Source organism: Phalacrocorax carbo, chromosome 2 (genome assembly GCF_963921805.1).
Source record: "Phalacrocorax carbo chromosome 2, bPhaCar2.1, whole genome shotgun sequence".
NCBI lineage: Eukaryota > Metazoa > Chordata > Aves > Suliformes > Phalacrocoracidae > Phalacrocorax > Phalacrocorax carbo.
In genome coordinates, this window is record NC_087514.1 from 62303335 (window position 1) to 62316164 (window position 12830).

Sequence of the window (12830 nt, forward strand, 5' to 3'; positions counted from 1 at the left end):
TTTTTCTTTGATCATAATTTATTCTTTTTCTTCATACACGTGCCACATGATTAAAGTCATGCAGATTCCCACATACTACTTAGCTGCAGATTCTATGAAATCATAGTTGACTTTTCAAATTAATTGCTTTAGCTCCAGTTAAAAAAAACCAAACCCACCCCAAAACCACATACCTGCAAAATGCTGTTTAACCATGGCACTGAACAAAAAATGCATTAACTTCATAATGAATCATGAAACCTAAAATTTTATGTATGTGTCCTCTGACTGTCTCAATCCTGTATATTTTTTACACAGTAGATGACTGATGTTTCATTTGGAGCAGCATATTTTGCATGGATTTTCCTCAATGTACACAATATTAATTACAAAAAGTACTGTATTTTACATCTTTGAATTTGGGGGAAAAGAGCTTTAAAATACAAAATTAAATACAAAGCATAGGTCAGCAAAGCACAACCAGTGAAATGATACCATAACAAACAAACAGAACATGGCAGCAATTCTAGTACACCCTAAGCATATGGTCTATTTCTTATGTACTACAAACATCTGTAAGTTAACTTCTGTTTATCAGTATGAGCTAAAGGATCATACGTCTGACTTAACAAGGTGGTTCTTTTAATAACCAAGAACCATAATGGTTCATAATACTGCTAACGAGCAAAAAAATAATTTGCTTTAACTAATTTTAGTTTCAAGTCATTAGACTGTATATTTTAAGTTACTTTTTTTTTTTTTAATCAGTTATCCAGTGTATACCTCCTGTATAACACTGCTTGCTCAGAGGAAGAAGGCTAATTTTGTATTTCTTTATTCATAAGATTTGACACTGTATCACATGATTGTAAACAATGGCCAGTATTTAAAATTTCTGTGAGAATAGATGTTATTACTACAGTCTAGACAGTAACACTGCTGTACGTACAGATTATGATTTGTAGCCACAAAAAAAAAAAGTCACCTATCATATGCTACTGAACATATTATTCTACAAGACTGGCATAATGAAAAAAACCCCAAAGATCAGTTCAAGTCCCCTCCTTCATCCACGCATTTATGATCTAATTCTTTGGAGCTGCAGTCTTCCTGCAGTGTAGTTAATACTCTGTATCCATGCAATTTAAATAAATTTTGTCAGCACATACCTTGAAGGAGTACAGAATTGAAGAAATAGACATCTGGAATTCAGAGAAGCAGATATAGTGCTGTTTCTAGGTACATCTGTACTTGATCATACTGAACAGTTTTCACTTGTGGCTATCAGATATTAACAGGAGTGGATTTTAATTCTCAACAATGATTACACTAAACTGTTGAATTTGCTTTTCCTGCTTCAGGATGAAGGCCTTTTCTAAACACCCAAAAGTTTAGCTCTCAGAATATGCACATGGACAGCACAGGTATGAATTTTGCTAAGAAGTAATGAAAGCTCCTTTTGTAAGCTAGATAATCATTCTTTCATGTATGTATATATTCTTTCACGTATACAGATACACACACACACATATATATATAAAATAGAATGGTTTGGGTTGGAAGGGACCTTTAGAGGTCATCTGGTCCACCTCCACCTGCAATGAACAGGAACATCTTCAACTAGATCAGGTTGCTCAGAGCCCCGACCAACCTGACCCTGAATGTTCCTAGGGATGGAGCATCTACCACCTCTCTGTGGGCAACCTGTGTCAGTGTCTCACCACCCTCATGGTGAAAAATTTCTTCCTTATATCTAGTCTGAATCTACCCTCTCTTAGTTTAAAACCGTTACTCTGTGCCCTGACACAACAAGCCTTGATAAAGAGGTTGCTCCCATCTTTCCTATACTCCCCCTTTAAGTACTGAAAGGCTGCAATAAGGTCTCCCTGCAGCCTTCTCTTCTCCAGGCTGAACAACCCCAACTCTCTCAGCCTGTCCCCATAGGAGAGGTGCTCCAGCCCTCAGATCATTTTTGTGGCCTCCTCTGGACCCGCTCCAACAGGTCCATGTCCTTCCTGTGCTGAGGGCTCCAGAGCTGGACGCAGCACTCCAGCTGGGGTCTCACCAGAGCAGAGTAAAAGGGCAGAATCACCTCCCTCAACCTGCTGGCCACGCTTCTTTTGATGCAGCCCAGGATACAGTTGGCCTTCTGGGCTGCAAGTGCACACTGCCATCTCATGTCCAGCTTTTGATTCACCAGTACCCCCAAATCCTTCTCTGCAGGGCTGCTCTCAATCCCTTCATCCCCCAGCCTGTACTGATACTGGGGGTTGCCCCAAATGATGTGCAGGACCTTGCTCTTGGCCTTGTTGAATCTCATGAGGTTTACATTGGCCCACTCCTTGAACTTGTTCAGGTCCCTCTGGATGGCATCCCATCCCTCAGGCACATCAATCACACCACTCAGCTTGATGTCGTCTGCAAACTTGCTGAGGGTACGACTCGATCCCACTGTCTGTGTCATTGACGAAGATATTAAACAATACTGGTCCCAATATGGACCCGAGGGATACCACGGGTGACCCAACCTTAACAATGCTATGATTCCATCTGGGCATTGAGCTGTTGAACACTACCCCCTGGATGCAGCCACCCAACCAATTCCTCATCCACCAAACAGTCCATCCATCAAATCCATCTCTCTCCAATGTAGAGAGATGGATATATTGGGGGAGCATGTCAAAGGCCTTACTGAAGCCCAGATAGATGATATCCATATCTCTTCCCCATATACACAGACATATGTGTAATGTTATCTGTATAAGGCTGAAGTAACAATGATGTTATAAATCCTTAAATTTATTCATCCTACACAAAATCCTGATTTGTCATTTTTACAAGAAAAAAATTATACCTTATTCTGAAAGAAGGCCTTTCTAAATCCACAGAATTATTTGCAGAATAATTTCACTAAGGCTAGAACTGAATCTTCATCTTTCTTGTATACTATACTCTATCCTATTCATTTATCTAACATGGTATACTAAATGAGATTACCTTTTTTTTTCACTCTTTTACTATCTGTTGCCATGTAAGACATCTTCCCTCACCACATAAGAAAATCTATCATTTAACTTTAGCAGTTAAAATATAACTGTGCATAGCCCTCACGAATGACAAGATAACTACAACTGTAATGCACTCACCGTATCCTTGGCTTGAGCCATCATTTCATGAGATAAGTGAAGCAAGCAAAGAACTGTGCTTTTCGTAACACCTTTTCCCATGAAGGACATAGCGTTTCCTCCCCATTCAACATAAAATGATGAGATGACCTAGGAGTGGGGGTACAGGTTCATGGTAGTTTACTGTAAGCAGTATACAGGTAGAGTACAAACTGTCTTACACACTACTAAATTATAAACTAATGAAAACACTGCAGATTTTTAGCTGAGTTTTAAGAATTTATTTATTTATGAGTCATTTGGTCATGTGATCGATTCCTATACAGTTAAACCTCTGAAGATCAGTGGTGCTTTTTGCTTTTTCAAATGAAGAATGAAGTTGAGCTTAATAATACGCACAATATTGAATAGAAACACGAAAGTTTGTTTTTGATGGAAAAAGTCCATTTATTACACCGAGTTTTTGATGCTAATTTTGGAATTAAAAATATAATTTATTTTCAAAATTTTGTGTTCAGTAAAAAGAGTAATTTAGATCTTTTATCGTGATTTAAATTGGAATAAATATATCAGATTTTTATATGAAATTCTAATCAACAGAAATAAAGGTCACTGGAACATAACATAAAACAAATTCTCTAACCAAATATCTAACCATACACATTAAACAAAAAAAGTGTGCTGTTTTCAACAAAACATGCCCCGAAGTATTTTTTAATAATCTACAGGCTTACACTTCTAGATGTATTTTTCTCCCCAAAGCATGGCAATTTAAGCCTCTCCATTTTTGGTCTTGTCCTTTCAGTGTCCCACTCTATAGGAATTCCTTCAAGCTCACTTTCTCCCCTCCCCCCAAAAAGAAAACTACATTTACTTTCATATTCAGGCCAAGTAAAACTGCGTAATTCTTCTGCACATAAAGTTTATGCTCTACTAGTTGATTTCATTCCATAATCCTAAAAATGATAATGTCATTAGTTAATCTGTTCTTTGCAAGCATTCAAACCAAAAGCTAAGTTATACCATAAGCTACTTACCTCAAGAAGACCTATTAAATATTTCTTACAAATTGTGAAAGGTTCAACTGCAGCAGAATAGGTACTCCAGCCTGGAAGAGCAGTAACATGAACCATTCCTCGTAATGTTCTCTCCAGCGAAGGAAGTCCATAAAAATGTGGTGCATCTGTTAGCCTTAAGCATTGCAGCAGCTTCAGAGCCAACTCAGTTCTGAAAGAGCCAGCAAGTTCCAAGCCCTCTCTGGTTTAAATGTAAAAAAAAAAAAAAACAAAAAAAAAAAACCACACCAAAACAAAACAAAACAAAATGAATCATTTTACAAGAGGTCAATCCCTCATTCTTCTTACTGTTAGTCTATGAGTCTCAGCATCTCAACTGGTTACTATTGCCTTATGCACAGAATAACATGGAATTAAATTTGATTTTTCTAGCTTCACCCAAGTTCTGAAAGCATAATATTGCATCTGATTAAAACAAGTTGCTTAACCAAAAATGGACAAATGAGAAATAACTCTAATTACTAAGGAGCATATTAAATAAAGAGCAAGAGATTGAAGACGATGGATAACAATGAGAAGAGCCACAAAGGTTAGGAGCTATGTTTATGTTTTTTTCTGGTTCAAGAGACAAGTTTAAAAATATTTCCTGCAAAACACCATCAATCTAGAATTCAGATAGAAAATACAGGAGTGTAACATATAACTAGCAGGAATTTCTAGAATGCTCCCTTTTCCAGTGTGAAAATTTTTAGAAAATTAATAATTGCATGGGAAGAATGAAGAAGGTAACATTTTGCAAGTATCTTTATAGTTACATTGCGGCACATAAATGAATTAATATTACCTTCAGCTGCAATTTAGTATCCCTTAGAATACACTTGGACAGAGAGATTCAGCATAGGAAGATGTTATATTAGAAACTCAGAGGAAAAAACTAATAGAAATTAATTTCTGTGTTTGCTTGATTGACAAGAAGTTTGGAACTCCATGCTGGAAGTAGCTGCCCTAAACAATCACTAATGTGCACTGATATACGATATTAGGCCAAAAAGGAGTTCAGTGAAAATAAAGAGTTGTTGATATTTCAAATATTTAAATGTTTTACTTTGTTATAAATAAACGCTATAAAATCAACCAAGTTATCATCTGCCCATGCAAATTTCCAGCAGTGAAAGAGAAATAGCCCATCTCCTCCCTGTAATTAGTTTAATTATCATTTCACAGAATCACAGAATGGTAGCAGTTGGAAGGGACCTCTGGAGATCATCTTGTCCAACCCCCCTGCTTGAGCAGGGACACCCAGAGCAGGGGGCACAGGAACGCATCCAGGCAGGTTTTGAATGTCTCCAGGGAAGGGACTCCACAGCCTCCCTGGGCAGCCTGTGCCACTGCTCTGGCACCCTCACAGGAAAGAAGGGTTTTTTCATATTGAGGTTCCAACTTGTGCCCATTGCCCCTTGTCCCGTCGTTGGGCACTAATTTGCTGAAAAAGTGATCACTAGTACATACTCCTCCAAGTTTCCTGGTTAATTTCCTAATTTTACTGTGAAAAGGCCTATACAATGTTGATCTTGACTTCAAGAGAAGTATATTCTGGTTTTACAGTTTAAAATTATTGAGTCATGATGTAATAATATTCAAATTCTGAGATACAGCAGCAGTAGGTATTACGATCCCCAGTCAGAATTACATGGACAGGTCCATCTACACTGTACCTGTCAGTCAGTGACACAGAACAAAATAACAGTTTGTTAAAATGACGAACGAGTTCTTTATCCAGTTGCTGCCTGACAGCAGTCTGCACTTCATCTATTTCATCCCGCACTTGGGATTCCGGTCGCACCAGGAGACCCAAAAGGGATTTGGGCTTCTACGAGAGAAAAATAAAAATACAGTCACATAATGCATTGTTTAAATCCTATTTTAATACCCACAGTAAAGCCATTTTTCTTTTGAGAGCTTACAAATCACAACACATTATAAATCACATATTCCATGATCGTTTTACTAAGAAGTATTTTTGTAAAAAGCACAGTAAAAAATTCGTACAAATGCCAATTATTTGAATCTGGACTCTACTAAATGCCATAAAAGAACCTACTGTTAAGGCCTTTAAAATTTCCTGGCATTAAGCCATGATACAGCGTATTATGAAGCATGAGAGAAAAATCGAAGTTATATACAGCAACAACCTGCAATAAGAGATCACAACAGAAAATACACAGTAGAAACATTAGCTAAAGATGGATCTTGTATGTGTTAGTTGCTTGAAAAACTTGAAATCATTTGAAAAAAAAAATTTTATATTAATATACTGAATGGCCCACACTTACACAATTTTATAGGATTTTATAGGATTCCCAGTTTGCCAGAAATTGAAGTACCTGAACTCTACAAGCAATCAAAATGAAGTCTACTAGCTTTTTTTTTTAAGATTGTATTTTGAAATGGGAAAATGCAAGTGCGTGCAGACTGTACTTCATGTATGATATCCTTTATAGGACCATGAATGATCTCGCACGTGGGCAGTATGCCCTTGCTTTATGAAGAACAATACTTTTCAAACTTCTAAAACTGCAGCCATGGCTTTTATCCTTGGCATTTAACTATTGTTTTTATACAGCAAGATTGGATTATTTTATTTTGACAAATACAATAAAAGTTGTTTTATACTGCTTTATGATGTTTGTTTCCTGTTTGTTTTTATACTTTCTAACTTTACACATCTTAAGTGAACAGTATTGGATAGAACAGATCTCTCAAATAGAAAGGAGAGAAGGAAATTTGCTCTTGTTCAAAGTTAATTTCCCCAAACACTAAAACCATAGCACTGACCACAAAGTAGCAAGACGTAAATACCCCAAGATCTGCTATTTCTTGCTTTTGTTGAGAGAAGTAATTTTCCTTGAAGAACTCACCAAAAACAACCCAGCCAAGCAGTTCACAGTTATATAATTTCTTACAGTCTACAGCTAACTTCTTAGGTATATTCTTACATTTTTAAGCAATGATTTCAGGATCCACTTTAGATGGTCTGACTCCAAATCTGATCTCTGCTCTCTAAGCAATTTGTTTAACAACCGTAGGACATCTACTAAAAGCTTCTCATCCTCCACAGAAGCTGGAAGCACTTGCAGAAACCTGCAATGCAATCAAAAATATTTAATTTCATACTTGTAGCATGTTAAAAGAGTTTAAGATCTCAGCCTAATGGGACTGAAGTCACCTGCAAATATAGTAATATACAACTATTGTATTATTAAAATAAAATATAGAGTAAATATGTGTATTACATATATTTACATATAGCAAATATGGAATTATATTCATTATATATCATATATATTAAATTAGATATATTTGAATACTTTTAATCTATTGGTTAAATTATTATACCTATATACTATTATTTAGTTCTTGTGTATTGTAATAATATAAAATTTTATGCATATTAAAATGTATTTACTTCTAATAAACATGGAATTGCATATAGTAAAAGGTAGAAAAATCTGAACAGGGCCACAGACAGGAAAGCAAAAAGGTAATTAGTTATTAAATGCTAGCAATTAATAATAGTAGCAAAGCCTACCTATGCATTTTAAATAGAGCATTCCTATTTTTAGCTGGTTTTTTGTATGTACATTACAGAATCACATAATCATTGAGGTTGGAAGGGGCCTCCGGAAGTCACCTGGTCCAACCCCGCTGTTTACGCAGGAGCCAGTTCCTCAGGATCATGTCCAATCAACTTTTGAATATCTCCAAGGTGGGAGACCCCATAACCTCTCTGGGCAGCCTGTGCCACTGCTTGGTCACCTTCACAGTAAAAATTTTTCCCGATGCTCAGAGGGAACCTCCTGTGTTTCAGTGTGTGCTCATTGCCTCTTGTCCTGTCGCTGGGCACCACTGGAAAGAGCCTGGCCCCACCTTCGAATATTGTGTTCAGTTTTGAGCTCCTCACTACAAGGAAATTGAGTTGCTGTAACATGTCCAGAGGAGGGCAACAAAGCTGGTGAAGCGTCTGGAGAGCAGGTTTTACATTAAAAGGTTGAGGGAACTGCAGTTGTTTAGTCTGGAGAAGAAGAGGCTGAGGGGAGATCTTGCTGCTTTCTACAACTACCTGAAAGGAGGTTGTAGCGAGGTGGGTGTTGGTCTCTTCTCCCAAGTTACTGACAGGATGAGAGAAAATGGCCTCAAGTTACACCAGGGAAGGTTTAGATTGAATATTAGGAAAGATTTCATTACTGAAAGAGCAGCAAGGGATTGGAACATGTAGATGTAACATGTAGATGTTTTTTAAACCAGGGCATGGCTTAGGAGGCATGGTGGTGTTGGGTTGACGGTTGGACTTGTTGATCCTAGAGGTCTTTTCCAACTTTAATGATTCTATCATCTTCTTTATATCTTCCCCTCAGGTATTTACAAACACTGGTAATATCCCCAAATCTGAGCCTTCTCTTCTCCAGGCTAAGAAGTCCCAGCCCTCAGCTTTTCCTCACAGGAAAGATGCTCCAGTCTTTCATCATCTTTGTGGTGCTTCATTGTGACTCTCTCCAGAACATACACGTCTCTGTTGCACTGGGGAGTCCAGAACTGCACAGAGCACTCCAAGTGAGGCCTCAGCAGTACTGAGTGGAGGGGAAGGATCACCTGCCTCAGCCTGCTGGCAACAGTCCTCCTAACGTAGTCCAGGTTAACATTAGCCTTCTTTGCCGCAAAGGCACATTGCTGGCTCATGTTCAGCTTGGTCTCCACCAGGATCCCCAGGTCCTTTCCTAGAAAGCTGATTTCCAGCTTGGTGAGCTCCACCATACAGTGGTGCCTGGGGTTGTTCCAGCCCAGGTGCAGGACTTTGCACTTCCCCTTGTTGAACTTCATTGGGTTCCTGTCAGCCCACCTCTTCAGCCTGTTGAGATCCCTCTGGATGGCAGCATGGCTCTCCTCCCAGTTTTGTAATAAACAAAGTCACTGAGGGTGCATTCCACCCCAGCACTCCAATAATCAATGAAGATGTTGAACCAAACTGGACCCAGTATTGATCCCTGGGGTACACTGCTAGTTACTGCCTTCGAACTGGACTTCTTGTCACTGATCACCACCCTCTGGGCCCAGCCATTCAGCCAGTTTACCATCCATCTTACTGTCTACTCATCCAGCCCATACCTCATCAGCTTTTCCACAAGGATCTCATGGGAGACAGTGTCAAAAAGCCTTCCTGAAGTCAAGGTAGACGATATCTACTGCTCTACTCTCATCTACCAAGCCAGTCACTTCATTTTAGAGGGGTATCAGCAGGCTGGTCAAGCATGACTTCCCCTTGGTGGATCCATGCTGACTACTCATCATCATCTTCTTGTTGATGTGCCTGGAAATAGTTTCCAGGGTTGGCTGGCTCCACCACCTTTGCAGGGATCAAGATGAGGCTGACTGGCCTGTAGTTTCCTAGGTCATCCTTCCTGCCCTTCTTGAAGATAGGAGCGACATTTGCTTTCCTCCTATTCTCAGGCACCTCTCTGAATCACCTTGACTGATCAAAGCAGACACAAAATAACATCAGCCAGGATACACACACGGGTGCATCCCAGCAGGAACCATGGACTTATGAATGTCCAGTTTACTTACGTATTATTCCCTAAACTGATCCTCTTCCACCAACAATATGTCTTCCTTACTCCAGACTTTCCCCCTGGTCTCTGGGGCATGGGATTCCTGAAGGCTGGTCTTGATAGTGAAGACTGAGGCAAAGAAGGCATTCAGGACCCCAGCCTTTCCCATGTCCTGTGTCACTGGGACCACTGCCCCATTTAGCAACCCAGAAGCTCTTCTTGTTGCCTTTGACATCCCTCAACAGATTCAATTCCAGGTGGGCTTTTGGCTTTCTTAACTATGTCTCTGCATGATCAGGCAATGCCTCTGTATTCCTCTCCAGTTACCTGTCCCTACATCTACCCTCTGTAGACTTTCATTTTATCTTTGAGTTTTGCCAGGAGCTCCTTCTTCATTCATGCAGGACTCCTGGCATTTTTGCCTCACTTCCTGTGCAATGGCATGGACCGCTCTTGAGCTTGGAGGTGGCAATCACTGGATATTAACTAGCTTTCTTGGGCCTCTCTTCCTTTCAGGACCTGATCCCAGACTCTACCAAGCAGGTCTTTAAAGAAGCCAAAGTCTGCTCTCCTGAAATCCAGTGCTGTGACCTTACTATTTGCCCTCATCACTCCTCTCAGGATCCTGAGCTCTACTACCTCATCATCACTACAGCCAAAGCTGCCTTAGACCTTCACATCCCTAATGAGCCCTTGCCTGTTTGTGAGCATTAGTTCTAGCAGAATACCTCTTCTCATTGGCTCCTCTGTCACCTCAATCAGGAAGTTGTCACTGATGGTCTCCAGGAACCTCCTGGATTGCTTATGCCCTGCTGCACTGTCCCTCCACCAGACAGAGGGAACAACATATATAGATATATCAGAGGTGCATAGACAATCAATTCCATAAATTTGAAAATATCAAAACTAAAAAATTTGCAATTTAAACATCAATCTTTAATGGATTGAGGTGGTCAATATGCTTACCTGTTTATTGCTTTTTGCCAAACAAAGCTCTTCAAAGTGGTTCCACAAGATCCAGAACTGCATTTTAATGCAAGTCTGTCATTCAGAACATAAAAACTAAGCCTAGTGAGAGCAGCCCTAACATCCCTGTGGGATACTGCCTGAATGATTGAATGAAGACAATCCTGCAGTCCATAGTTCGTGTGGGTTATTTTGAGTATAAGAATATCTTCTGAGGATAGTTTTAGCGAGTCTAAAAATCTGAAAAGGCATAAGAGAAAAATCATTTATAGCCAGTATTTTTATAAACTATTTCAGTGACTGTGGACTCCTCCACTTCCCAGTCCAAATGAGAAAACAAAACAGAAATTGCCTTAAAAACTTCCTTTTTGTTAACTAATCCTTTCTCCTCCTTCTTCCCTACCTCCAAAAGACCTATAACCAACAAACCACCCCACCACATATTAAATCCTGAACTGTTTGGGTTCTCTGGAAAAACAGCACCTTCCAAAAAGTTACTTGAAAGGTGGTCTTCACATTGTTTATAATGAACTTTTTCTCCACACTGCTGTAAATGTTGGCCAGTTGGAATACACCACTTTACTGTTTTAAGAGATTGATTTGGTTTTGCCTGGAGGAACTGACAACGTTTCCAATTGCTCAGAACCACACTGTTTTCTATTAAAACTTGTAGGGCACCTTAAAGGACACAAGCAAAAACTGAAAAATTGTCCAGATGGACAGAGCATTTCATTTGTATTAAATCAAGAATCTTTTAAGACATTGAGTTCTGTACACAAAACAGTCTCAGAGAGAAATGATCCGTAATCAAGAGCTAATCAAAGGATGCAAAAGGAATTTTCTTTATTATCTACCATAATTCTTAGTGTTACCATTAAAAAGAATAATTATTTGAAATTTAAAACCCCAAGGAAAGAGAAAAATTAAGTAACTATAAAGGGGGAAAAAGGGCAGCTCCCTAAAAAACCACAATTACTACAAAGAAAAACAGCCACAGACCCCATTTAAAATTGTTTGAAATTAGTCTGACCATCAATAAAGGTTGGATCAAGCTCTAGAATTAATTTATAAATGCAATTTAGGTAAAATATTAGCTGTGACAACATATCTACATCCTCTTGGACTGTGATCCTTTACATTTTAAAAGGCAGCATTCTCAAACCAGTAACAACTTGAACTGCTGTTTGAAGTTGAAAACCTATTTAAACTTGATGGAACACTAATTTAATAAAAATATATTGGGATTTAAAGATCAAGATAAAATGGCTTACGTTTCTGCTTCCTTTTCATAATTTATCAGTTGCAATAGGTTTTCAGTCCCATGGTACCATGACAGATTCCAAGCCATCTTAAGCATATCTGACACAGGTTTCATAGCCAAACACTCAGAAGACAATGGCACCACAACAGTATTAGGGCTAACAACATGATGAGCAGTGGTCCTAACTGGGAGATGATACCTATTAAAAAAAAACGAAAACAAAACAAAAAAGGCTTTAGTAAAGCAAGCTTGAAAGTCTTTTTCAGAGAACAAAGACTTGGAGAAAAAACTCCATGTTTAAAACTGCAGACAATTTTGGATTAACGTCAAAATGTTTCCCTTCATTCTCCCACCCCCATACTTCAGGAAGGACAGCAAATGGAAAGAAGCGGAGTTAACTGTAAAAACAAACAAAACAAAAAAACCCCACCCAACCCAAACAAAAAAAACCAAACATCATACATACCTTCTAACAACAGCAACAGGTAAACTGAAGGCAGGTAGGCCACTATCATTACTGATTACACCATCAGCCCTGTAAGACATTAAGTGATATTTTTCCCTATTTTAAGCTTCAAAATTCTACTAATGGTACACTTATTATTTATTATTCAGATGCAGCTGTATTTTTTCCTCCAGCTAGCTCTTTAGTAATGCATTGACGAATAACTTGTTTTAACAATGTTTCTTCATGATTATGCGATATTAAAATAGTTCGTAGATCACACACATACAGAATACTTGTTGCAGATGTATTGCACATAAAAATGAAACTAAATATACCAAAGCACATGTTTGTTTCCTTTTTTCTACTAGAGAAAAAATATGCATTATAATTCTTTTCAGTATATTTCACATGTGTGAATTCTAAAAACAT

General features: G+C 38.5%; 1 protein-coding gene across 3 annotated transcripts in view; it reads right to left on the reverse strand.

Annotated features, from left to right (window-relative positions):
• The window catches only part of RTTN (rotatin), an 88941-nt gene that overhangs the window by 41523 nt on the left and 34588 nt on the right, over positions 1 to 12830 (reverse strand). For 2 of the 3 annotated variants that reach the window (XM_064443097.1, XM_064443096.1), the window contains exons 23-29: positions 12420 to 12488; positions 11964 to 12152; positions 10693 to 10932; positions 7117 to 7261; positions 5836 to 5990; positions 4142 to 4361; positions 3126 to 3254 (exon numbers count right to left, since the gene is read on the reverse strand). In XM_064443097.1, coding sequence (XP_064299167.1) covers positions 3126 to 3254; positions 4142 to 4361; positions 5836 to 5990; positions 7117 to 7261; positions 10693 to 10932; positions 11964 to 12152; positions 12420 to 12488 — 1147 coding nt within the window. The remainder of the gene's footprint in view (positions 1 to 3125; positions 3255 to 4141; positions 4362 to 5835; positions 5991 to 7116; positions 7262 to 10692; positions 10933 to 11963; positions 12153 to 12419; positions 12489 to 12830) is intronic. The other variant, XM_064443098.1, reaches the window with a different exon arrangement.